Raw genomic sequence first — 26,606 nt, forward strand, 5'->3', positions numbered from 1 at the left:
CAAAGTCTATTAAATCCCTATTCTGTTGTTCTAATTTCCATGTATCAGAATAGGGGGATGACTCCCCAAACTTGCAATTATAATTAAACCACTGATGATTTCCAACATAAAATAAATTGTAACCTACTGAAAATCACTCTAAAAAAAAGATTTTAAAATATGCATTATTTCCTTTAAATTTCTTAAGAACACCAGAAGTAATGTTATTATTAATATTTTACAGAGAAAGCAAATAAAGTACCTAAAGGTCATACTCTTAAGAAAGACGTAGTTTGGGAGTTGAAGCTTAAATCTGTCCTAGCTGGGGCCTTCAACCATCGTAAACTGAAGTAAATTTTAAAGGGCTCAGAACAGTGGTTCCCAACCAAGTACTGGTGCCAGACTTTGGGGGGCATTTGGAAATGTGTGTCAAAACAATCGGGGTGCTCCTGACATTTAGTGGCTGAGCCCAGGGATGTTAAACATCCTGCAAGATGCTGAGCAGCTTCTCACAACAAAATGTATCACTACCAAAGGCCAAACAGCGTTCCCTTTAAGAAGCAATGGTTTATTGTAACGGAAAAGAATCTGAAAAAAGAACATATATATAAAATATACATACTATACATATATATAAAACTGATACATATATAACTGAATCACTGTGCTGTAAACCTGAAACTCACACAATATTCCTAAATCAACTATACTTCAATTAAAAAAGAAGGAAAAAAGCAAGGGTTAATAAGAATAAAAGATTACCATACTATAACAGGGTATTCAATGAAACAGGAGAGATCTGAGACACCTCCAAGTGATTTCTACAATAACCTCTACTCTGATGTTACACTGAGTAATTCCCTTGCTTCTGGCATGGATTAGAAACAAACGCTGCCTAAAGTTATTTAACATTCCCAAGTCTTCTCCAGCTATGAAAACATCTCAGAAGCTTACTGGGACCAAATATAAATCAAATGCATAACCACTTCATATGGTTTTACATTCAAATTTGACCAAGAGTTGGAAGAGACATGATTTGCAATTTTCCATGCATTCATAATCACATGTATGAAAAATGTTCCTTAAAGAAGTATCTATTTACATTTAAAAGAAAATCTAATAACCAAAATCTATGCTGTAAATATGTAAGTCAATTTGTTTTGCAGCTTAGACATGGAGAAAAGATTAGACTAGATTGGCATGTCTCAATCTGAAGTATGAGAAGCCCTCAGAGTCTGAGGCAAGTATGTTTTGAAGATCTGTAGTAGGTTCAGATGGTAAAGAACCAGCTTGCAATGCAGGAGACCTGTGTTCATTCCCTGTGTTGGGAAGATCCCCAGGAGGAGGGCACAGCAATCTACTCCAGTATTCTTGCCTGGAGAATCCCATGGACAGAGAAGCCTGGTGGGCTACAGTCCACGGGGTCACAGAGAGCTGGACACAACTGAGTGACTAACACGCACACACACAGTGTTTCAATGGAAATGCTGCAATTCTGTTTTCACACTCATGACAATACCAACAACAAAGACAGACAAAGACGTATACTTTAAATTACTGGGATGACTACCTTATAACCAACTACTATCCTGCAATTTTAGGAGTCAAGTTATATTTGTGTTTACAGTCACACTGCAGCCCAGTGGTTCTGGGATAACGAGAAAATAAAAGAGGTAGATTTAATATGCAAATATGCTTTCAAGCCAAGTAAAACCCAAAGCTGGTGTACTGTGCTATAGGACTAATAGTTTCATGACTGTTCAGAGAGACCCAGTGGGAAAAATGAAACATCACAGGCAACTGTAGCAAAGGCAAGATGGCCTCAGTAGATCCCAGCATTATATTGCAATTAGGGCCACATTCACTCCGCAAGGATGATTTAATGAGTGTTGTCAATTTGCATTTGGCTAGAGTTTTATCATTTTATTCATAATCAACTTACACATTTATTTTGGTATTGCAGTTGCACAAATGCTATAGCTATGATTAAATTATATCTACTCTTAAGAATTCCACATTTAACTAGCATTAAAATAAGAGAAAGTCAATACTAGGTACAGCAGATAGCTGGCACTTCTGGGTGCACTCACATCACTTTCGTTTGGGAACTTCTCCTCCCCCACTGACACATCACACTATGGGTCACTGCCCCAACGAAGTAAGGAGACAAACCTATTCTTCCAGAAATAAAGGTTGGTCCAGAGCAGGCAAATTATGCAAGTAAGGCCAAAATAATTCTGAGAGGACTGACATGGATAAGAAGGTATTTCTCAAACATCAAAAGTTTAAGACCCACATAAACTTGCCAAGAAAAATGTTCCAGCACATGAAGAAAGCCTGCTGGAGACTAAAATCAATATAGCATAGCATCAAAAGGATGGCTGGACAAATGGATGGATGGTGGGATGAATGGATGGTGAGATGGATGGAGGGAAGAAAGAGGGAAAGACAGATTGATTAGATATTTATACAGGCCAAAAAGAAAAAAAAATACTGACATGATGATGTCATTACACTGAATTTCACATCCAAACCAATCCCCAAGAATGTCAATTTTGTATGAGTTCAACATGAATTTCTGTCATTTGTGACCGAAAGTTTTTTAACTAAAATAATGGAGGTCAATAAGAATGTCTTTCTTTAACAGGGGAAGGTTACTTAAATTTGAGAAACACTGAATTACATGATCTCCAGCTCTATAAAGTTCAAAGATCCTGTGTGTGTTTTAAATATTTCACCAGCTTAAAAAAAAAAATTAGGATCTTTTCTTATAACCTCAGCACGCTTATGCAACAGAAAGTAGAAGTGAATACTTTTTTCATGATTATTACCAGTGATATTATATCAGATAGGAGACTCTTCTCTCTCAAGTTTAGATGTAATAAAATTAGTCCGAAAAGACAGTTTGAAAAAGTTAATCTTACTTTATGATTCAGAATCAAGGAAACAGTTTCAAAGAACACAGAAGCTAACAATGGCACCTAAGACTTTAAAAAGCAAGTTCACTACAAACTACAAGTGGGGCATATATATATACACACATATACACACACACATCCATATATATATTGAGTTGGAAAAGTTTGCTTTTTTCCATAACATCTTCGGGAAAAAACAAAGGAAACTTCCTGTCCTACCAATAAAAGGCTTTTAGAAGCTTTTAAGAATATTTATCAGAATGATACTTATAAACTTAACACTCAGTTTGCTTTACCTACCTGATATTTAGTTGGCAATACATATAAATTCCTGCCAGTTAGAGAAAATGAATAAAGCACTTACACCATGAAAAAAAAAAAGATTCAAAATAAAATGAGAATACCAAGTCAGTAAGTAAGATTACAGAGCTAAGTATCAAGTGAATGACTCATACGGAAAAGTTTCTTCAGTTTTTATTCTTAGGTTGTAATTCACAGGTACTTTTTTTTTTTTTAACTGAACCTGATTTAACAGATATTTCCAAGGCCACGTCAATCAGCCACATCAATTGGTCAACTAAATCTGTATCTGTCCAGCTAAACTAATCTCATAGGAAGTCCTGCATAGTCAGTAGCTACTCTGCATTCAAAATTCAGTCATTTTTCAACCCTTCACTATCAATCAACTCAGTGATTTATTTAATTACTCTGCTGCTGCTGCTGCTGCTAAGTCGCTTCAGTCGTGTCCGACCCTGTGCGACCCCATAGACGGCAGCCCATCAGGCTCCCCCGTCCCTGGGATTCTCCAGGCAAGAACACTGGAGTGGGTTGCCATTTCCTTCTCCAATGCATGAAAGTGAAAAGTGAAAGTGAAGTCGCTCAGTCCTGTCTGACTCTTAGCGACCCCATGGACTGCAGCCCACCAGGCCCCTCCATCCATGGGATTTTCCAGGCAAGAGTACTGGAGTGGGGTGCCATTGCCTTCTCCGCAGTCCTTACCAAAGGCTTTTATCCTAAGAAGAGCCTTTATCCTACACTTAGCCCTGAAAACAAAGAAAGAAAACAACTCAATACAACAGTTACAGGTTTACCAAACTGTTAGTTTGAAAAATATTTGGGGGACAAACTAATAAACACCAAGCAGTTTTCCCCAGCCATGTTAAGTAGGAAAGAACTTTCTCCCAACCATTATTAAAATGTATTATGAAGTTCAAGCAGTTTAAAGTTAAATCATGTCTTCAAATCTAGAGGAAGCGAAGCATCTTGGTAAGACATACTCTCTGTAATCAGCTAAGGGTGAAGGTACAAACTCTACCCATAAAACTTGAAAACACCTTCAAATATTTTTAAAGAAATGATATCAGAGACAAGACTCAAGTCACTGCTTCAGGTGGAACTATCTAAATAGGAGATTCTGTTGCACGACATAATCAAAACGCTACAAGTTGTTCATCTTCAGGGACTGAAGATGACTTCATGAAAATATTAGCAATTTCTATAGATCTTTAGATCACAAAGACAAGTCCTTTAGGACTTCCCTGGTGGCTCAGAAGGTAAAGCATCTGTCTACAATGCGGGAGACCTGGGTTTGATCCCTGGGTCAGGAAGATCCCCTGGAGAAGGAAATGGCAATCCACTCCAGTACTACTGCCTGGAAAATCCCATGGACAGAGGAGCCTGATAGGTTACAGTCCATGGGATCACAAAGAGTCGGACTTCACTGAGGGACTTCATTTTCACTTTAGATCACAAACTGAAAAAAAAGTTAATGAAATGCATTACAAGCCTAAGTATTATATTAATATTAAACAAATATATTTATTTTGAGATATTTATGACTAACTGCCACTGCATTGGGTTCTACCAGTTTTAGGAATCATGATCTTGTACTGGGGGCTTTAAAAATGGAACTAAATAGAAAACCTTGAGAACATTAGTGACAGAACAGCGATGAGAAGCATCATTTCAGGGGCTCCTGCGGATTCTTCCAGATTCAATCACATCCAAATTCAATCCACATGAGAACTTTTAGGGCACTAAAAAGTGCCTTAGAGCTGGCTATAAGGACCCTGGTTATAAGCAATACAAGGATAAAAGGACATTATCACACCAGAATTACCATAATAAAAATATTAGAAATAATATCAAAGCCCGACTAAGTCAATACCCACAGGATTTTATTGTCTTCAACCTTAATGATTACTTAACAAAATGTTTAACAAAATGTTTGTCTGAAAATTGTGAAAAGGTTATATTCCTATATGATACAGAAATAATCATTTTAAAGAGTGAATAGCAATATTTATTTTACACCCATCATCTGACTTTAAGAAAAATATTTTGCCAATAATAATTACAGTTTCAAGAGATGAAAAAATAATATTAAAAACAAACAAGAAAGAATCCTGAACAGTGAACCTGGAACACCAACTAATTCACCACAGCTTTGCAGCGTTAAATAAAAAGTCTATCATAGAAAACTGTATGGGAGCGTAAAACTGCTGTTTCTGGACTTTGATCCAAGAAGTCATAAAAAGTTACCCTCATTTAATATCTCCTCTTTCCAGTATGTGCCAAATATTCTGCTTTTGTCTAGTACAAAACAAAGCACTAAAAAGTCAATCATATTACCTCCTCAATACTAAATAACATAAAACCCTGCCCACAATCATGGAGGCGGTAAGTAACTATTGAAAGGTAAATTATTCTAATATGCTGTCAAGAATAACAACAGCTGTTAAAGTGGCATTAGCACCAGAAAGGCTTCATCTGCAAAGGCGGGAGCACATAAGCCCTTAATGAACATGGTATCTCAAACCTGTAGGACTGCAAAGTTTTCTACAACAGCAAGGGTGGGAGTTTTCCATAGGTTTTAGTTTCTAGTCGCAAACTAATTTTTATGCCAATAGATTATGTGATGAATTGTTCAACTGACGCTCTCAAATTCACTTAACCAGGTTTTGATTGCTAAAAACCATTTATTTGTGTGCTGCACGCTCTGGCTTTTAAGGAGGTGTTTAGCTCTGTATTGAAAGATATTATGGAAAACAATGTAATATAGCAGCAATAATTGCTTTCCAGGTCAATCAAAATTCACAGGTGTTTAAATGAGAGTTTAGGAGTGCCAGAACCTTCCTTCTATTCAATGACTACTATTGGGTGCAGACCATTCAGTCTGGGAAGAGAACAGAGACGCATACATAAATGTCAAACAATTAAATCAAATAAGGAGGAAATAGTTCTACCAATAAGCCGGTCTACAGATGCAGATAGCCAATCTAAGTAAATCCAAATTTATTTTAAATAAATAAACACGCAAACTGCCCCTACAGAACTATTCTATTTCACAAGTTTCCTGAATTACAACAGTATTCATTTTATACATACAAAATTTGAGAAAGGAGGGGAGCAAAGTAACACGAGCTTCTTGTTACACACACACACACACACAACTTAGCTGTACAGTTAGTGTCTGCAGTAAGATTTTACCACAACCGTGTGAATCACACGGTGTTCAGCAGGTTGGCATTTTTATGTCCACCCTCTCATTCTTAAAATTTTAAGTCTCCAGTTAACGCTATCAAATATAAGCCCAAACTGGAATATTGTTTCTAGAAAAAATTATGGCTACACACAAGACTCAGATTATATTCTTCACACTGACAACTTCCAGCACTTTGTAATTCCTAAAACTGAGGGCCTGCACTATTCTTGAATATCTTCACTTTCGTTTTCCAACTTCTACTCAACATAAACTCTTCTCTCAAGATTATACACACACACACACACACACATATCACAGAAAGTGTTCAGCCTACTCTCAACATCAACTGTAATATAAAAACTCCAGATGATCTAAATTTTACGCTAAGAAGTGTAATTTTGAGAATTGAGATTTTAATCCTATGCTACTTCGGAGAAAAAAAAAATGTGAAAAGAAATGTAACTTAATTCATTTATTAGGAAAAAAATATTACTCTTCAAGTTTTGGCAGATTCTCAAAGTGAAGTGTTCTTATGTATGAGTTAAAAGCTACCGCCAAACACCCCAAAGTTTGTGTTTTTAAAGGGAGAGGAGAGAAAACAAAGAAAAGGATATCAACGCTTATTTTTAAATAAATAATTTAGTTCGTTCTTAATAATATGCCTAAGGCACATCTCTAAAGAACATCCCCCTACACACTTAAAAGATCAGCCCAGTTCTCCTGCCCAGTCTCTTATGCGCTGTAATTCATTAAGGGTGGAAGTGTGCAAACAGTGAAAGGAATCCGGGGACAGACGGCCTCGGAGGAGGCGACCTCTAGAAACTGTTGGCCTCCAGCAATGGATCATTCCAGGCCTAGAGGGGCTTGGTGCTCACCCCAAACGCGCAGAAAAGTGCCCTTCGGAAAGAAACCACTTTTATTCAGGGTTTACCCTCTGGTCACCCCAGATTAAATATTGTGATAGAAGACGAAAGCGACGGAGAAGAGGATTTTAAAAGGAAGGCGGAATAATTAAACAGAAGAGATAAGGTTTGTCCCCAAACCTTCACCTCTGTGAAAAACCCCCGAAGTCATCAAACCGATAGCAACCCTGAACGTTCGCTGGGAGAAACGGGAGTTAAAAAGACTCAACTAAGATTTCAAAAATATTACATCTGCAGGAATGTAAAGGAAGACAAAACTGTCAAAGAACGCGTTTTCAATAAAGCATCTCCCAGCCAGTGTGACCCGGGTGCCACCACCCAGCACAGCACCCGGCCCCACCGCGCCCCCCGGGAAAAGTGGGAAAGACGGGGGCAGTGCTGAAGTACCTTGTTTTGTCTCCAAAAGGCAACATAGCAAACGTGGGAAGTTGGAGGTGCACACCAGGCGGCCTCGGCGGACCCTGGACTGCAGGAGGCGTCGGGGGCGACGACTCGCCCAGGTGAGGCGAGTCGCTCGAAGCCGGCTTCCCTACGGTCCCCGCCGTCGCGCCGCCGCCCGCCGCCGCCCGCTCGCCCCGCGCCGCGCCGCCCCCTGGCGGGGAGCGCCAGGCCGGACCGCGGCCGTGCGCCGGCGGGTGGGAGCCCGGCGGCCAGCCCCGGCCGGCTCCTCCACCATCACCGCCCCGCGCGCGCCTCCCTCCCGCCCGAGGCGGCCAGCTCCTGCTGCCCGAAGGCCGCTGCCCCGAGCCGGCGACGGCGAAGTCCGGGCCCCTTCCCCAAAGGAGTGCGCCTGGGAGTCAGCCCGCGTCCGCGCGCAGCAGCCTCGCCCTCGCTGCGGCTTCGCATCAACTCTCCGGCTTCCGGGCACCCGCCCGCCTCCCACTCTTCGTTCCACCCTCCTAGCCCCTCGGCTTCAGCCTGGATGCCTCTCCAATGCTCCCGCGGGCGTTTCCCACGCGCGCCTCGACTGTCCGCTGCGCAGCCTCCTCCCCAAGCACAGGCTCCCTCCTTCCCACCCTCCGCAGCAGCCGGCCCGGCGCTTGGCTCCGGACCAGGAAGACTGGCCTCCGGGGTGGCCTCGGGCCGCGCGGGACCTGCCACCCCCCGGGGTCAGCTCTCCGCCGTCCTTTGTGTGCGCGCCGCCAGCCCCTCCGCGGAGCGCCTTCCACGCCACCGCCTTGCGCGCAGACGCGAAGGAAAGGAAGAGCGCGGGACAACCAGGGGACTGGAAGCGGGGCAAAAGACGAAAGCACTCACTCTGGGAAGGTTCCGGCATGGTGCTGCCTTTGGGCTGCTTCTCGGTCTCGCCACTACCCCGGCTTCCCCGCCCCGCCAGGGCCGGGGCAAAGGGGGACGGGGGAGGAGCGGAGCCACGGGGACCGCGTTGGAAATGGTGCTTCCGGAGCTGCAGGGAAGGGGGTCAAAAACTGTTTTGGTTTCGCTAAGGAGATTTAGGGGAACCAGGAGGCTAGAGAAAGGCCCGTGAGAGCAAATATATGGAAATAATCTTGCTCCCAGGGAGTACCAGGGCTGCCGGCGTGTGGAGGGGGTGGGGGTGGGGGTTCGGCACATACATTTTTGGATTTGAACTTTTGTGAGCAAGTTGGATCGGATCCGACGCTTGGGTTTTTCGACTGTACTCGCCTTAAAAGTCGAGGTCTCTACACCGTAAGATCATGGCCCAACTTCAAAAGCAAAGGGCCTGAGAGTGGAGACTGTTTAATGCTTAAAGAAGGGGAAAATTCAATAGAGGAGAGAGAGAAACCCCAGGTCACGCTCCATGCCCCGGCCGGGTCTTCCGTGGCTCCTCTTCTTACCTGGTGCCTTTCCTAACAAAGTAAGAGAAGGTAAAGTCCCAGTGATCGTCCAGCCACGCTTCGACCGAGTCCTGGTCCCATTGCTGTTGCGGCCGCGCGGAGCCGGGGCCGGCCCTCTCCATGATCAGCGCGGCGTGTCTCTGCGGTCAGCTGGTGCTGGTTTTCCACTCCAGCTGGGGTCCCTCCCTCCGAGGAGCAGAACTCGCCTCGAGACCCTCCCCCTTCGCCCTGCTTCAGTCGGGCCGGCTTTCGGCGGAGCTGCTCAGTCGCCGGGCCAGCCTCCTGCCGCGCCCCGCCTCTCCAGGTCCTCACCGTTTCCAGGTGCGGCGGGCGGGGGGTGGGGGTGCCGCAGCCCCGCGCCTTCCCCGGGGTCTGTCTGAGACTGGCTCTGGAAGTCTCTCTAGTCTCTAGATTCCGGGGCGGCCGGGGCGGCGACTGGCGAGCTCTCCGGAAGCCTAGTGGCCAGGACTAGAAAGGAGGCCGGGCGGCCGCTGGGGTGCGCTGCATGCCAAGCCGGCTCCGGAGGAGCGCGCAAAGGTGACGGTGGATGTGTTCGCTGAGCGTCCCTCTCTAGGCAAGGGAAGGTCACGCTGTGGAGACCCAGCCCAAACCCAGAGAGCTGTAGCTGGGGAAATTTTCGCCCGAAAATGAGAGGTGCTGGTAGCCGGTAGCTGGTAGCGCTCTTCTCTCCGGGCCTGGGAGAACAATGAGTGTCCTGCCTCACTTTCCGCCAGATCAGCGCGTGGGTCTGGGAGGAGCTGGGACCCACCTCCCACGAAGCCCTGACGGCGCAACGGCTCAGGGCGCCCCAGCCAAGGACCACATCTGGGGTGACGAGATCCGGGACGTGAGTCGCCAAAATAGATTGAACGGTCCTGGTGGGTAACTTCTAACAGAGCCATTCCTGTGATTAACGTTAATAACCATAGTAAGTATAAATTAACTGCCTTCAAGATAAAGGTAAATTGAGATACAATAATCACCATGGTTTGTGTATGAAATCACAAATCTCCATACAAGTAGGTTAACTTGATCTATGGGCAGTCCCCAGGTACCGTGCAGAGCAGCCAGTTAGCCCAGTTTTTAATTCGTGATTTATATTGAACTGGAATTAAAGTACACATACCACAAAAAAATGTATCCGTTTAAAAGGGCTCAGCATTCCTACCCTGTTTTGTCGTTATCCTTATCATGCTTTGATAGGGCTTCCCTTGTGGCTCAGCTGGTAAAGAAACTGCCTGTAACTGCGGGAGACCTGGGTTCGATCCCTGGGTTGGGATGATCCCCTGGAGAAGGGAGAGGCTACCCACTCCAGTATTCTGGCCTGGAGAATTCCCTGGACTGTATAGTCTGCTGCTGCTACTGCTGCTGCTGCTGCTGCTAAGTTGCTTCAGTCGTGTCCGACTCTGTGCGACCCCAGATTCTCCAGGCAAGAACACTGGAGTGAGTCGCCATTTCCTTCTCCAATGCATGAAAGTGAAAGTCAAAGTGAAGTTGCTCAGTCGTGTCCCACTCTTCGCGACCCCATGGACTGCAGCCTACCAGGCTCCTCCGCCCATGGGATTTTTCCAGGCAAGAGTACTGGAGTGGGTTGCCATTGCCTTCTCCGCTGTATAGTCTAAGGGGCTGCAAAGAGTCAGACACGACTGAGCGACTTTCACTTCACTTCTATCATGCTTCACAAAAAAGAATTGGGAGTCTTCCCTTGCTTTATTCTCATCCCCATCTCCCTGCAGTTTTAATATGGTATTTTGCAATGACCTAATTTTTTTGGCAGCATTAAACTGGAGCTGTGTGTTTCACAACGTGTGAACGACACCATTAGCAGTGATATACCAAAAGTGATTTAGCTGACATACTTTTAACAAACTCCTTTCAAAATATTCTTGGCAAGAATGTAAGACATTACTCACTACATAGAAACACGTAATTAAACAGATAGTATGAGAACTTTAAGAAATGTCTTCCAGTCCCCCAGTGCAATGGTTTATACTTCCTTCATTAAATAATTGTCCTTTTGTCATTTCCATTTCTTCGAAACTTCACTGCTTTATGCAAGTAGCCACAAACTAGTAAAAAGCAAGCAAAGGAGTATGAAATAATACGTGATAAGTTATATCAGATTTTAAAATGAGGATGATCTTCTAATTTCTTACTATGATCGTGATTATAGTGCTCATGACCTAAAGACCATCTCCTCAGTGCTCAATGTTTCTCTGTGGAAGGTCATGCATTTCTCCTCTCAGGAGGTCAATTATATTTTAAAATTCTACTTCCAACTAAGGATGGAGTGAATTTTTGGCTTAAAATGCTTGCTTTGGTTGGCTACCATGATTAAATAAACAGACATTATCCAAATGTCCATTTTCTCTCCCAACCTGAAAGGGTTAAATTATAAGACACCAGGAAGGTGTCTAAAAATATTGTGCAAGAAAAACAATCCCTGGACTCTCCGATCAGTGAGTCTCAGTTCTGTGTGGTATAGATGTTGGGTGGGGGTTACTGTGAAGGCCGTTACCTGAGTGAGTATATCTCAAGGGATGGGATGAGGCATTTCAAACTGTTCTAGTCTCTAGAAAACTCAGAACAGTACCTCTTGTAACTCTAAAGTACTTAAAGTTAAGAATATTTTGAATTGGCCTCACCCTGGCATCTTGTTCTCCGGCTCCTTTTATTCTTTATCCCAATTTCCTCCATTTTTTTTTAACATACATTCTAACTTACTGGTATGGATTGCTCTAAGCATATCAAATCTTGTTTTAGAATAAGTTGAAGGATGAGTAAATAATAAACATTACGAGGAAATAACTTGGAAAGTGATGTAAATGCTACTTAACAACAACAAAAAAATGCAATGACCTAACAGACAAACCCTCCAACCTATTATATTCTCATTGTACTAGGAAAAAACCCAAATCTCTAACATGGCTTACAAGGTTCTGTATGACTTTTACTCATTTCTGTTGCTAAAGGTTTTGTTCATACAACTAGAAAAAACAAATAAAACCATGAATGATCAAATTCCTTTTCCAAAAGAGAACACAGATTATAAAAGTCATGACATCTTTCCTGCCTTGTTTTTTTTTCAAATACTACATAGTATCTTCTTTTTTCTTACAGCAAACATATATTCTAAGCTTGAGAAAATTGAGTAAATATATTAGCACATATAATAGGATCTAGGTCCCTCATTGTTGAAGGGGAAGCCTAGAAGGTACATTGTGATGTTGAAATGGAATTGGAGGTTAAAAATTAAATGTGTGTGTGTGTGTGTGTGCATGTGTGCATGATGTGGGGAAATCCCACATGACAAGGAAATGCAGGCAGCTTTTAAGAGCTGTGGGCAGCCTCCAGCTGATAGCCTACAAGGAGCTCCAGCCACCAAGAAAATTAATTTTTTGGTATTATAACTGCAAGATTAAGAACTAAAGTGAGCTCAAAAGCAGATATTTCCCCAGTCACACCTCAAATCAGACCACAACCACAATTCCAGCCAATAAACTGATTGCACCCTTATGAGATGCTAAGCAGTAGACATCTTCATAATCAACATCTTAATAACACTGAGTCCTATATCTATTAATGTATGTATTTATCCATTTACTTCAATCTTTTAGAATTTCTCCCGGCAGTGTCTTGAAGTTTTTAGTGTACATGTCTTACATGTATTTTGTTTAACTTATTTCAATATATATCCCACTATCACTGAGAAATACTAGAAGCAATGATATTCATGTGGCAGAATATACACTTAGTCCTAGATTTTGGCTTAAAAATGTGTTTCTTCACTTTAAAAGAAACCAAGAGTCTCTGTAGAAGACTCCAGGTCTGTGACAGGGAAAGTGCAAAATATACCTGGAAAAATCTTGTTTTGACAGAATATAAGAAAGACTTAAACATAATGCCAGCATTTCAGAACAGAGGGCTTCCGAAGCACAATGCAAATCTGAAACAATTAGAATATCAAAATACATATTGATATATATTGACATATTGATAGTAACAAATTTTAAACCATTGACTAAAATAAGAAACTGTGATTCCATACTAATATAAATAAATAACTAATAAGCAAATAAACAGAAGAGAAAGGAATGTTCCTTACAATAGAATGTCAACAAAATGAATATAAAAGGAATCATGTAATTACAAAATCATTGAAAAGAAGTTGTTAGTCACTCAGTCACCTCCGACTCTTTGGGACCCCATGGACTATAGCCCACCAGGCTCTGTCCATAGAATTCTCCAGGCAAGAATACTGGAGTGGGTAGCCATTCCCTTCTCCAGGGGATCTTCTTGACCTAGGGGTTGAACCTGGGTTTTCTGTATATCAGATGGATTCTTTTACTGTCTGAGCCACTAGGGAAGCCCAGAAAAATCACTAATGGTCACTAGAATTAACTGATGAGAGTGTGGTGATGGGTGGGATATTTACATAGCTTAAAGTATCACCTGGCAGGTTTCTTATTATATTCCATGGGCAAATAGTATCTTTACAACAAAGAGCCTCTAACCAAGTGATTCAGTATCACTTATATGGGGACAAACTAACAGTATACACAGTTAGTAGAACATACTGAAAAGGATACAACATTACATTTATGTCATTACTGTCAAAATTGAGAATCTAATCATGAGGATGAGATTGATGGAGGGACATTCTGCAAAATAACTGGCCTGCATGCTTCAAAGATTTCAAGGTCAAGAAAGGTAAAGACTGAGCTGTAGTTATTCATTGCTATGGAATGATATTACCACAATATTAGTGGCTTAAAGCAACACACATGCATTATCTCTGTTTCTGTGAATAAGGAGTCTAGGTTGGTTGAGCTGGACACTCTGCTCAGGGGTGTCTCATAAGGCAATCAAGGTGCTGGCCAGATCTACAATCTCATCTGAGGCTCAACTGGAGAAGGATCCTGTTCTAAGATTACTCAGACTGTTGGCAGAATTAACTTTCTTGGGATTACAGAACTGAGAAATTCTTTCTCTTGCTGGATGCTGGCTGAAACTTTTACAGGTCACTGGCTGGAGGCCCCTCTCTGGTTCTCAAAGCCACTTTCAGTGCCTTGCCACGTGGAGCTTTCCAACGTGGCCACTTGTTTCCTCAGAACCAGCAAGGGAGACAGCCTCCAGCAAGAAGGGCAGTTTTTAATAATGTCATCAAAACTGTCACAGACGCATCATCACGTGCATATCTTTGCCGTATTGTTTGTTGGAAGTGTGGGCAAAAGAACACGTTGCCTGCCATTTCAGTAAGCAGCGAATGTTGCCTGCCATCAAGCCTTCAGCCACTGCAGCTGTCCCAGCTGTGTGCCCAGAGGGGGATATAGGACGGAGACACACAGGATACTAGTCTAGATAGTTAAGATGCATATCTAAAAGGACTCATTTCTATTACCCCAGACTCTAGCATCTTCCCATACACAGAAAAGCACTAAAATCATTCATTTCAGATGGCTGTGTGTGTGTATGATTAGCAGTAATATTTTGATGTTTGACAACATGGTTTTTGTTTTGTTTTTTCAGCAAAGACTCTTTCATGTCCTGGCTCCTCCCTTATCTCCTTGGAATAGTCCCTCAGAGCTATTTGAGAGGATGCGTCCTAGGCTACGGGCTTCTGTAGTGGCTCTGATGGTAAAGAATCTGCCTGCAATGCAGAAGACAGGTTCGATCCTTGGGTCAGGAAGATCCCCTGGAGAAGGGAATGACAACCCACTCCAGCATTCTTGCCTGGAGAATTCCAGGAACAGAGGAGCCTGGTGGACTACAGCCCATGGGGTCACAAAGAGTTGGAGACAACTGAGTGACTAACACTTTCACTTTTCATCCTAGGCTATAGTCCTTAGTAAGGCCAATGAATAAAATATAATTCTCAACTTTTAGGTTGTACATTATTTTTTAGTAGAAAGAAACAAATGAAGGTTTTGCCCTTGATCATACCAGGGTGTAAATAGAGGATGAAGGGATCATGGAGGCTACCTCAAGAATCCACCTAGAATAATATTGTAGAATATAGTGATTGGGACATAACATGTGTTCAGTAGCTATTTGTTGGGTCAATTTAAAAAGAAATGTGGGCTTTTTAAAGAGTATTTTGGCAGTTGTTTTTGTTCAGTCATTAAGTCTTTGTGACTGTGGACTGCAGCGCACCAGGCTCTTCTGTCCTCCACTCTCTCCCAGACTTTGCTCAAATTCCTGTCCATTGCATCAGTGATGCTATCTAATCATCTCATCCTCTGCTGCCCCCTTCTCCTTTTGCCTTTAGTCTTTCCCAGCATCAGGGTCTTTTCCAAGGAGTCAGCTTTTTGCATCAGGTTGCCAAAGTATTGGAGCTTCAGCTTCAGCATCAGTACTTCCATTGAAGATTCAGGACTGATTTCCTTTAGGATTGATTTCCTTGGTTTGACTGGTTTGATTTCCTTGCAGTCCATAGGACTCTCAAGCGTCTTCTCCAGCACCACAATTCAAAAAGCATCAATTCTTTGGCACTCAGCCTTCTTTATGGTCCAACTCTCACATCTGTGCATGACTACTGGAAAAAACAGTTTTGACCATACGGACCTTTGTCAGCAAAGTGAGGTCTCTGCTTTGTGAAATGTTGTCTAGGTTTGTCATAGCTTTCCTTCCAAGGAGCAAGTGTCTTTTAATTTCACGGCTGCAGTCACTATCCACATTGATTTTGGAGCCCAATAAAATAAAATCTGTCATTGCTTCCACTTTTCCCCTTTTATTTCCCCCTTTTATGAAGTGATGGAACTGGATTCCATGGTCTTAGTTTTTTGAATGTTGAGTTTTAAGGCAGCTTTTTCACTCTCCTCTTTCACCATTGTCAAGCGGCTCTAGTTCCTCTTCACTTTCTGTCCTAAGGGTGGTATCATCTGCATATCTGAAGCTGTTGATACTTCTCCCAACAATCTGGATTCCAGCTTGTGATTCATCAAGCCTGGCAGTTGTATGATGCTTATTTAACTGCATGTAAGTTAAATAAGCAGGGTGACAATATACAGTCTTGTCATACTCTTTTCCTAATTTTGAACCAGTCCATGTCTGGTTCCAACTGTTGCTTCTTGACCTGCATACAAGTTTCTCAGGAGGCAGGTAAGGTGGTCTGGTATTCCCATCTCTTTAGGAATTTTCCACAGTTTTCTGTGATCCACACAGTCAAAGGCTTTGGTGTAGTCAATGAAGCAGAAATAAATGTTTTTCCTGGAATTCCCTTGCTTTCTCCATGATCCAATGAATGTTGAGAATTTTATCTCTGGTTCCTCGGCCTTTTCTAAATCCATCTTGTACATTTTGAAATTCTCGATTCATGTACTGCTGAAGCCTAGCTAGAAGGATTTTGAGTATAAACTTGCTAGCATGTGATATGAGTGTAATTATATGGTAGTTTGAACATTCTTTGGCATTGCCCTTCTTTTGGAATGGAAAGGCATTCCATTGGGATTGGAATGAAAACTTATTTTTTCCAGTCCTGTGGCCACTGCTGAGTCTTCCAAATTTGTTGAGATATTGAATGCCGCACTTAACAGCATCATCTTTTAGAATTTTGAAGTGAAGTGAAGTCTCTCAGTCGTGTCCAACACTTTGCGACCCCATGGACTGTAGCCTACCATGCTCCTACGTCCATGGGGTTTTCCAGGCAAGAGTACTGGAGTGTGTTGCCATTTCCTTCTCCAGAGGATCTTCCCAACCCAGAATTGGGAAGATTTAAAATTTTAAATAGCTTTAAATTTTCACTCAGCTTTGATACTGCCTATGGCAGTACTTTTGCTTATTGGCTATATGTAAATATGTCAGCAACTAATCTTTGGGAAAGGTTTATTCTTTCAGTGGTCTGTGGAAGTCTTATCACTCTTCACAAGACCATCCCTTATTCTTAGCAGCACTAGGCTCATGTGACCTAGCAGTTTTCTACAGAGAGCGTTGGAGTACCTATTGCAAGGTGTCACATGGTAGGGATCAGCTTAATATTTCAACTGCGTAAATTTAAATCAAACCATAATTATCAATTTCAAAGACAGAGCCAACCTATGAATAATAAGACTGTGTTTTGGTGCAGTGCAATGATTTCAATCAGTACACAGCATTTTCCCTCCAAATCAAACATAGGGTTTTTTACCTAAGTCTCTTGAAGCAGCCAAGAATTCTATTTGATATATAAAGGCTGATCCATGTGGAGAGACATTACACAGTGGATGGCGAGCAGCTGTTCTTCCCATCAAGGAAGGTCACAACGAGAGGAAATGGACTTACATTCAAACAGGAGAGATTTTGGACAGATACTAGACACACGTTCCTGACAAAGGGATGCAGCACAGATGGATTCAGGATGAAAAACAACTGTGGAATTTCCCCCTAGCAACTTTTACAAATGAGGTGGACAACCATCTGTTGGTAACGCTTTGAAGTCCTGTCTCAGGGCAGATCAACCTCAGGAACTCCTGAGGCTTCTCACTGCCCTTTCACCTGCATCTGCAGAAGATATTAAACAGAAGAATGGTGTTGTTTTAATTGATCAGTATAATATGCACCATTCACAGAAACATGAAATAACCTAAAACACCTATATCCAGAACAAACCTATCCTCCTTTCATCCACTTTCCTGTTAAAGAAAAGATTTCATTCTCTAGAGAAAATATCTTGTGCTAGTCAGAATGGCTAAAAATAAAATAATTAGTTTAGAAAGAAATAGCAAGGAGTGAAACACTTTTAAAAGTCAACTGCATCTGGGTGTGACACACTTAACTAAAAACCAGTTTAAAAGTAGGTCATTTAAAAATAGACTCTTTAAAGGTTAAAGGAACACAAATGTGTATGTTTAAATGTAAATCAAGAGATATAGTTTTGTTGATCTTGATTCTAGCCTGGAGAATCATTTGTCTTTCCTTTGTAAGTTACAGACTAAAATTTTTTTAGGTGATGCTCAGTCTCATTTAAAATATCTCAGATGACTGCATAGACATCATTATGAAGCCTGCTGCTGCTGCTGCTAAGTCGCTTCAGTCGTGTCCGACTCTGTGCGACCCCATAGACGGCAGCCCACCAGGCTCCCCCGTCCCTGGGATTCTCCAGGCAAGAACATTGGAGTGGGTTGCCATTTCCTTCTCCAATTATGAAGCCTGCCTTTTTCCAAATATGTAAGGGAAGTGTGATATAATTATAATGCCACAGAAAAAAAAAAAAGAACCTCAAGACCAGAGATATTTTCATCTCTTAAGAGTAGCTTTTGGATAACTTGTTTGACTCAACTCTTTGAAAACAAAAGTCAACATTTTATAATTTAATAAAATCAACTAAAACTCAAAAAAGACCCAAAGTATTAGGGATACTTATGCAAAATTCTTCATTCAACTTTGCTACATGCCTTGAAAATAATACATGTTTTAAATAAACAAAGGCTGTATGGAGATGAAGCCAGAAGTTCATTCTTTTCACAGTGACTCAGTTTTCCCATTCACTTCTTATAGGGAAATGAACAATATGTTGACAGTAGGTGATGTGCAACATCCTAGTCTGGAAGTTCCAGGATAAAATTCCAGCTATGCTTACATAAAACGTTGTCTTTAAATAATAGCACTTCCAAGAAGAGCAATCAATAAATCAGTTGAAAGAAGGAACTGCTCTATGGAACAGGCCCTGCCTGATTCCTTCAGTTCATCTGTTTTCATTCTTCTCTGTCAGTGGAATCACTGAGGTGGTGCATGTATTGGAAGTATTGTGCAATACTGGTCTGAGAACTTGAAAAACATTTCTATAATGTCTTAAAACTCTAGAATTGATCAATGTAAGTTGTTGTCTCTTTGCCATAGTTATCTTGGAAAGCCTTATGTTTTTATAAACTGTGTTGCCATTGCTCAAAACATTTTGGGAAGTTTCTCTTTGAATTGCTTTCAGAGTCTGCATTTGACTTTTTGCATCTCTTCAGTAGTGACAATATTTTGGTTTGTAGATTTCATGCTGAGAGTGATTTTTTTTTTTTTTTTGGTATATTTTAAAGAGCCCAAAGTTACTTCACCTATGGTCTGGTGGGAAATATGAAGGTTTTTTGTTTTTTGTTTTTTGTAAAATGGTTACAAGGTTATGAGACTGATTTTTATAGTCTAGATTAGAAGTGTTGGAGAAGACTCTTGAGAGTCCCTTGGACTGTAAGGAGATCCAACCAGTCCATTCTGAAGGAGATTAGCCCTGGGCTTTCTTTGAAAGGAATGATGCTGAAGCTGAAACTCCAGTACTTTGGCCACCTTATGCGAAGAGTTGACTCATTGGAAAAGACTCTGATGCTGGGAGGGATTGGGGGCAGGAGGAGAAGGGGACAACAGAGGATGAGGTGGCTGGATGGCATCACTGACTCAATGGACGTGAGTCTCAGTGAACTCTGGGAGTTGGTGATGGACAGGGAGGCCTGGCGTGCTGCAATTCATGGGGACACGACTGAGCGACTGATCTGATCTGATCTGATTATCCTGTTTGTCAGCTATGTGACTGCCCAACACCTCAGTTCCTTTATTTGTAACAAGAGTAACAATGGTTCACATAGACTTGTTCTATTAAGTGATATAATAAATACACCATAGTAGTCAGAGTGCCCAGCACACAGTTAAACAGTTCTCACCTGGAGAATAACTCCATGAAGGGATTTCTAGACCTTTCCTTTCTATTAAACTCTCAATCCATTAATTCAGATCCAGCACATCATTCAAAACTGACTCCAAATCCATTCTCTGAAGTCACCTTTTTTGTGTAAATAATTCATTTTGTAATTTTCTCTTTTTCCAAGCAGTCATGGAGTCCTTAAGACTGATCTTTCATCATGACTCTTAAATCTTTGTCTCCAACCCACTTCCTGTCTTCAATCCTTGAAGCCATGCCTTCTCCATGCTACAGGCAGAGTGATCTTTCCGAAGTGTTAGCCTGATGGAGTCACTTCCCTCTTAAAACATTTTAATGTCTCCCCATTATCCTCTGGTAGAGGACAATCTTCTCAGTAGGACATAGAAAGCTATTTGTGATCTGAAGGTGGTTGACTGCAGAAACTCAATGCCACATTTCTTTAAATGTAGCATATTCTCATGTTCCTAGGATTTTGCATGAGGCTGAAATTTGTTCTCTTTCGCTCCTGGCTAATTCCTATTATTTCCTCTGGATTTATTTTAGACATTTAGTGCTCCAGGAAGCTCAACACTCTAGGGCCCTCTAAGGGCCCCACTTCCCACACAAGGTTTATTTATATATACCTCATAAGTAATCTCATAACACCTGCTCAGCCATTGCACTGTATTGTTACCCTTTATTTGAAATTTATTTACAGGTACTGTGTCTTATTAATACCAGTCTTAGTTACACCCTCCAGGACCCTGTGTTCATATTTGTATCCCTAGGAACATAATGTGCTCAGTTTCAGTTGTGTCTGACTCTTTGCGACCCCATGAACTGTAGCCAGGCTCCTCTGTCCATGGGATTATCCTGGAAGAACACTGGAGTGGGTTGCCATTTCCTCCTCCAGGGAACATAATAGGGCTCAGTAATCATTTATAGGATGAACGAATGAATGAATAATGTTTCTGACGTCTTATTTACTGTTCTTGTGACTCATTAACAATTTTTATTGCTATTAAGATTTTTAAAAAACTGTCAAATTTTGGCTCTCACACCTGCCCTCTCTGCCTTGGAAAAATCCAAATAGTTGCATTGAATCTACCTCAACCTCTCACTTAATGTGGATCTTTAAGGATCATCTTAAAGGATCATCTCAGAAGGGTCTTCTGAGTAAGCAAGTAAGATACACAATCAGAGCTGCCAAACAGAGCTGTGACTTTCTTGAGGCGTTTGTCTACTCTGGACATTATATTCTGTATTTACTACTTGTGTTTTTTTTTTATTCCTGATGTCTGTAAGCTCCATAAGGTTGAGTTTGCTTCATTCACCACTGGGTCATCAGGTCCCACAATACTATCTGGCACATATTGGGTCTTTAATTTTAAGTAAAGTATTGAATACCAGATTACAAGATCCTTGAGAACAGTAAATTGTGTATGTTCCACATCATAACCTAAAATGTCATATAGTATGAGATTGATAGATATATGTTCATGTATTTTTTTGTTGTGGTTGACGATAAAAAATAACAGGGTGCCTCTTGAGGCAGACAGTACCTGTAGGTATCCTTTGAGGGGGAAAATTAAAAATTAAGCGAGCACTTCCAACCTGTGAAAAAGAGGGCAGACAGTTTCTTTGAATCAGATCTGCTAAAACTCGCATGGAGTATTGCCTTTAGTTATGTACAAGTGGTATAGGAAGGTTTCCCCTCAAGGGGGAACCTGGGACCCCTTGAGCAAAGAAAGATCCCTAGGATGGAGTTAGACTAATTTGCATAAGGAACTTGGAACTTCTGGAAGAGATGAACTAAAATGTATATCTTAATCACCTGAGATTTAGCCCTGGGAGGCAGCCGGGGGTGGCGGGGGTTGGTGAAAACTGTGGGAAGCTGAGTCAGGATGTCCCTGATCTAGGTACAGAGGCAGAGAAGAGCACTGGGCTCCTCCTGAGGAAAATTCATCTGCCGAAAGGGCAGAGGTGGTTTCACCTCAAAGTTACAGAAGCATACCGCATCGTTCACTTACGGGACACCTTCTGAGTCTGAGTGAGTCCTAGCAATGTGGTCACACTGTTGCAACTACTTAACTGCTGACATTGAGCGAATGACTGTTGCCACCCAACATTTCCTCCTCAGACTCTTCAGTAATATCACTGGAGTGACTGAAGGCATTTTGGGGATTCAGCTAAGAGGAAGTTGAGTTAGGAATACATTTAGTCTGGTTTAAGGGGGATATCTTTATGTGGTTCAAAGTCAGTTCATTTTTTAAACAATTAATTTGTATTGGAGTATAGTTAGTTGAGCAAACTCTGGGAAATAGTGAAGGACAGGGAAGCCTGGCGTGCTGCAGCCCACGGCAGGGTCGCAAGGAGTCGGACGTGACTGAGCAACTAAACAACAGCAACAAATATCTGCTTTACAATATTGTGTTAGTTTCTGCTGTACAGCAGAGTGAGTCAGCTATTTGTATACATATATCCCCTCTTTTGGGGATTTCCTTCCCATCTAGGTCACCACCGAGTACTGAGTAGAGTTCCCTGTGCTATACGGTAGGTCCTCATTCATTATTTATCTGTTTTATACATAGTAGTGTGATATGGCGATCCCAGTTCACCCCACCCTCTCACCCCCGAACCTGGTGTCCATACATTTGTTCTCTACATCTGTGTCTCTATTTCTGCTTTGCAAATAAGTTCTTCTGTATCATCTTTCTAGATTCTACATATAATCAATATTATGTTTGTTTTTCTTTTTCCGTCATTTCCTTTTATTGTTGAGTTTTTGCTAGCTGCCCTGATATAGGAATGACTTATAAGAATATCCCTACCACCCATTCTTCAGAATCACCTAATCCCAGGACAAGAAAGGTCAGACATCCTGTTAAGATATGAATGTGCCTTATATCACCTGTCACTAGAATTATGTGGATAATTCTAGAGAAAAAAGACTCTGACTTGGAGAATCTGGAAAACTGTGAAGAAACAGTTTAAAATGAAACTGCAAGATGTTTTAAAATTACTGGACAGCAAAAAATTCTGGAAGGTATAGAAGGAAAATGCTACTTTACTAGCCTTTGCTGAAAAAGGTATTAACTATTTGATTCTGGAGATAAACCAAAAAGAAAAGGATGTAGAGTATGTTTTCCAGGGCCTTCACCTGATACTCTACCATTGCCTACCCTCCATCATTTTTTTTAAACAGAGCTTCATGGTGGCAGAGGACATGGCGCCTGACGTTGCTAGACTCTTGGGGGTGCAAGTGCACTGTATCCCGAGTTTCAGTATGCAAGCACAACAGACTAACATGTGGCTAGTGGCCCTGTGTAAGGATAATTTGTAAAGATATTCCAATGGCGGGATTCCAATTGGAAGTAAGTCTATTTTTTCCTGTAGGTGGGAAATAGACTACCGGAAATTGAGGATGTGTAGGTAATGAAATTCTAGCCCAAACCAAGGAACACTGTTCCATATGAACACAGATTAAGAATGAAAGGTACAACAATAGGAAATACAGATGTAGGTAATGAAGGGCTTATATGGTTCCCTCCTCTTGGTCATTCCTATGTTCTCCTGTATAACCATAGCACAGTGCTTGGAAGTCCTAAAATAAATATTTGAAGATTAGGAGAGGCACTGGGTATCTTCTGTTTGTTCCTCTGGCTCTTCTGTTCCCCAGAGGGCTGGTTTATAAGGACTGTATAAACAAGTTCCTTTGGAGGCAAGAATATACAGTGGAGAAAAGACAGCTCTTCAATAAGTGATGCTGGGAAAACTGGACAGCTACGTGTCAAAGAACAGAATCACAACATTCTCTAACACCAAGTACAAAGTTAAATTCAAAGTGGATCAAAGATCTAAATATAAGACCGGATACTATAAAACTCCGGAAAACTCAGGCAGGACACTGACATAAATTTCAACAATATCTTTTTGGAACCATCTCCTAGAGGAATGGAAATAAAAACAAAAATAAACAAATGGGACCTAATTTAACTTAAAAGCTTTTGCACAGTAAATGAAACCATGAACAAAATGAAAAGATAACCTAAAGAATGGGAGAAAATATTTGCAAACAATATAATCAATAAAGGATTAATATCAAACATATATAAATGTCTCAATATATAAAAAAAAGGACAACACAATAAAAAATAGGCAGAAGATCTATATAGACATTTCTCCAAATAAGACATACAGATGGGCAACAGGCACATGAAAATATGCTCAACACTGCTAATTGTTAGAGAAATGCAAATCAGAACTACAATGAGGTATATTACCTCACACAGGTCAGAATGACCGTCATCAAAAAGTCTACAAATAATAAATACTGGAGACAGTGTGGAGAAAAAGGAACCCTCCTACATTGTTGGTAGGAATGTAAATTGGTGCAGCCAGTATGAAGGACAGTATGGAATTTCCTGAAAAAACTAAAAATAAAGTTACCATCAGTTCAGTTCAGTTCAGTTCAGTCTCTCAGTCGTGTCCGACTCTTCGCAACCTCGTGAATCTCAGCACGCCAGGCCTCCCTGTCCATCACCAACTCCCAGAGTTCACTCAGACTCACGTCCATCGAGTCAGTGATGCCATCCAGCCATCTCATCCTCTGTCGTCCCCTTCTCCTCCTGCCCCCAATCCCTCCCAGCATCAGACTCTTTTCCAATGAGTCAACTCTTTGCATGAGGTGGCCAAAGTACTGGAGTTTCAGCTTTAGCATCATTCCTTCCAAAGAAATCCCAGGGCTGATCATATGATCCTGCAATTCCACTCCTGGACATAAATCCAGAGAAAACTATAATTCAAATAGATGCGTACACTCCAATGTTCACTGCAGGAGTCTTTACAATAGCCAATACATGGAAGCAACCCAAATATCCATTGACATTTGAATGGATAAGAAGATGTGGTATATTTATACAATGGAATACTACTCAGTCATAAAAAGAATGAAATTGGCAGCAACATGGATGGACCTAGAGATTGTCATACTAAGTGAAGTAAGTCAGACAGAGAAAGACAAGTATCATATGATGTCATATGTATCTGGAGTCTAAAAAAGTGATAAAAATGAACTTATTTACAAAAGAGAGACTGACAGACATAGAAAACAAATTCATAGTTTCCAAAGGGGAAATGGGGAGGGAGAGATAAATTAGGAGTTTGGGATTAGTACAGATACACTGCTATATATAAAATAAATAACCAACAAGGTCCTACTGTATGGCACAGGGAACTATATTCAATATTTTGTAATAACCTATAAGGTGAAAGAATCTGAAAAAGAATATATATGTGTATATATATAAACTGAATCACTTTTTACTGTACACCTGAAATGAATACATTGTAAATCAACTATTGTTCAATTTAAAAATATGAATATAAAAACATATTAACCAATATAATATATAATATGTGATTATAAAAGTATAATAATATAAATTTGTAAAGTTTCTCATTTTATTAAATTTTAGTAGGATTAAAAAGAACGAGTTCCTTTGCCCTCTGGCTATTGGTTGTCTTGGTTAATAGGGAGGATCAGCAAGAGATGGCAGGCCAGGAGGAAAATGAGCTCAGAATCTTTAAGAAACCTGCTATAGTAAACTAAACAAGATGTCATTTTTTTTTTTCTTTTTGCTGTTGAAGGGTGAAGTCTAATTCCTATCTCCCCTGTAATCAGGACTGGCCTGGGTAACTTGCTTGAACAACTGAATGCAGTAGAAGTGACATTTTGAGGCTTCTGAGACTAGATCATCACAAGCAGACTTACAGACCCCGCTGCTTCAGTCTCTTGGAGCACTCACTCTTGGAGTTCTGAGCTGTCACCCTGAGACTTCCCTGCTGGAAGGACCCATAGGGAGAGAGCATGGAGAGAGTGATGCTGGCCACCCGCTAGCCGTTCCAGCCCTCTGAGGCAGATATGTGAGTGAGGACAACGTCTCGGAGGACATGGCAGTCCCAGCAGATATCTCGTGAAGAAGAACCAAAGGAGTCAGCCAACAGCCTTACCGAGGCCCCAGATATATATGACCCCTGTTGTGCTGGCTCAGACAGCTCCAGCTGCTCCAACCACCCCAGCCGAGGCTCCAGGATTTTGTGAAGCAAGAATAATCCATCCCTGCTGTGCCCTGCCAGAACTAGTGACCCACAAAACTGTGAGCACAGTATGTGATTATCGTTTCACAGCAATAAACAACCAAACACCTGGTAACCTCCTAGCTGGGTGAGCCCGGGTAGACTGTGTCCCTCTGCCAAAGACTCTTCAAGACAGCCTCTCCATAGAACCACTCTCACTTTATAGCCTGCGGGAGGGAATGACTCCCCGCCATCATGCACTGTACTATCTGTTACTGGCTTTTAAAAATCTTGTCCACCTTTCAAAGTAAAGTCCCCTAACTAAATTCTCCTGAATCACCTAGTTTGAGAGTGTTATCTGTTTCTTGTCAGGATCTTGGCTTATAAACCAGACGGTATATATACACGTCTCAAGATTTATTAAAGAGCAGAGGAGAAAGCTACAGTCTATGTAAGGAGGTTCAAATTATGCTTTAAAAAGCCACAAATTAGCAAAACAGCACATGTACATACTTATAGCAGGTAATTAGCATGTTACCCTTAATGAAATGTTTTAGAATACTTTAGAAGAGACTAGGTGTTTAAGACTATCCTTAAGGTTTTCTGGATTCAGTGAGTCTTATTCTTTTGCTTTCTGTGGAAATTGGTCATTTTCTGGCACTGTGTTATTTTATTTAACAGTTTTATGTCACACTTTATATATTCCAGGCACTCTGGAATAATATGCAAATAATAATTCACTCAGTCCTCCTAATAACCCTATCAGCCATGAGCTGCTATCATCGCCATTTTACAGATGAAAACACTGGG

General features: G+C 41.3%; 2 protein-coding genes across 12 annotated transcripts in view; one reads left to right on the forward strand and one right to left on the reverse strand.

The window, feature by feature from the left end:
• The window catches only part of PDE5A (phosphodiesterase 5A), a 147,858-nt gene extending 139,237 nt beyond the window's left edge, over nucleotides 1–8,621 (reverse strand). For 2 of the 4 annotated variants that reach the window (XM_086407271.1, XM_086407274.1), the window contains exon 1: nucleotides 8,562–8,621. Coding sequence is in view for 2 of the 4 variants with exons in the window: in XM_086407269.1 (XP_086263395.1) it covers nucleotides 7,692–7,717 (26 nt within the window). In the remaining 2 variants the exon portion in view is untranslated. Of the gene's footprint in view, nucleotides 1–7,691; nucleotides 7,873–8,561 lie in introns of those variants that run through there. The other 2 variants (XM_086407269.1, XM_086407273.1) reach the window with 1 other exon arrangement.
• Nucleotides 8,622–8,946: 325 nt separating this feature from the next.
• Nucleotides 8,947–26,139, forward strand: LOC147371227 (uncharacterized). 8 transcript variants are annotated; one of them, XR_015165978.1, is made up of 4 exons: nucleotides 8,947–9,442; nucleotides 9,856–10,049; nucleotides 14,651–14,758; nucleotides 25,368–26,139. XR_015165978.1 is itself a non-coding variant. In XM_086407292.1 (3 exons), exons 1-2 carry the CDS (start codon nucleotides 9,085–9,087, stop codon nucleotides 10,005–10,007), a joined length of 510 nt encoding a protein of 169 aa, XP_086263418.1. In that variant the 5' UTR covers nucleotides 8,947–9,084; the 3' UTR covers nucleotides 10,008–10,049; nucleotides 25,368–26,139. The 8 variants fall into 8 exon arrangements, 5 of the variants coding, with proteins under 5 accessions (XP_086263418.1, XP_086263419.1, XP_086263420.1 ...); XR_015165979.1 differs by lacking the exon at nucleotides 14,651–14,758 and adding an exon at nucleotides 21,638–21,768; XR_015165977.1 differs by having other exon boundaries at nucleotides 9,856–9,999.
• Nucleotides 26,140–26,606: the final 467 nt, after the last annotated feature.

The sequence above is a fragment of the Bos grunniens genome, chromosome 6, assembly GCF_055505025.1.
Source record: "Bos grunniens cultivar Pamir isolate PY7600 chromosome 6, Bosgru_T2T1.0, whole genome shotgun sequence".
NCBI lineage: Eukaryota > Metazoa > Chordata > Mammalia > Artiodactyla > Bovidae > Bos > Bos grunniens.

Coding starts and splice junctions, on each gene's coding strand:
- LOC147371227 (XM_086407291.1), top strand. CDS start 9,085: ATGCCCCGGCCGGGTCTTCCGTGGCTCCTCTTCTTACCTGGTGCCTTT. Junction 9,443..9,855: donor CAGGTCCTCACCGTTTCCAG/GTGCGGCGGGCG, acceptor ACTTTCCGCCAG/ATCAGCGCGTGGGTCTGGGA. Junction 10,000..25,401: donor AAATAGATTGAACGGTCCTG/GTGGGTAACTTC, acceptor CCCTGTAATCAG/GACTGGCCTGGGTAACTTGC.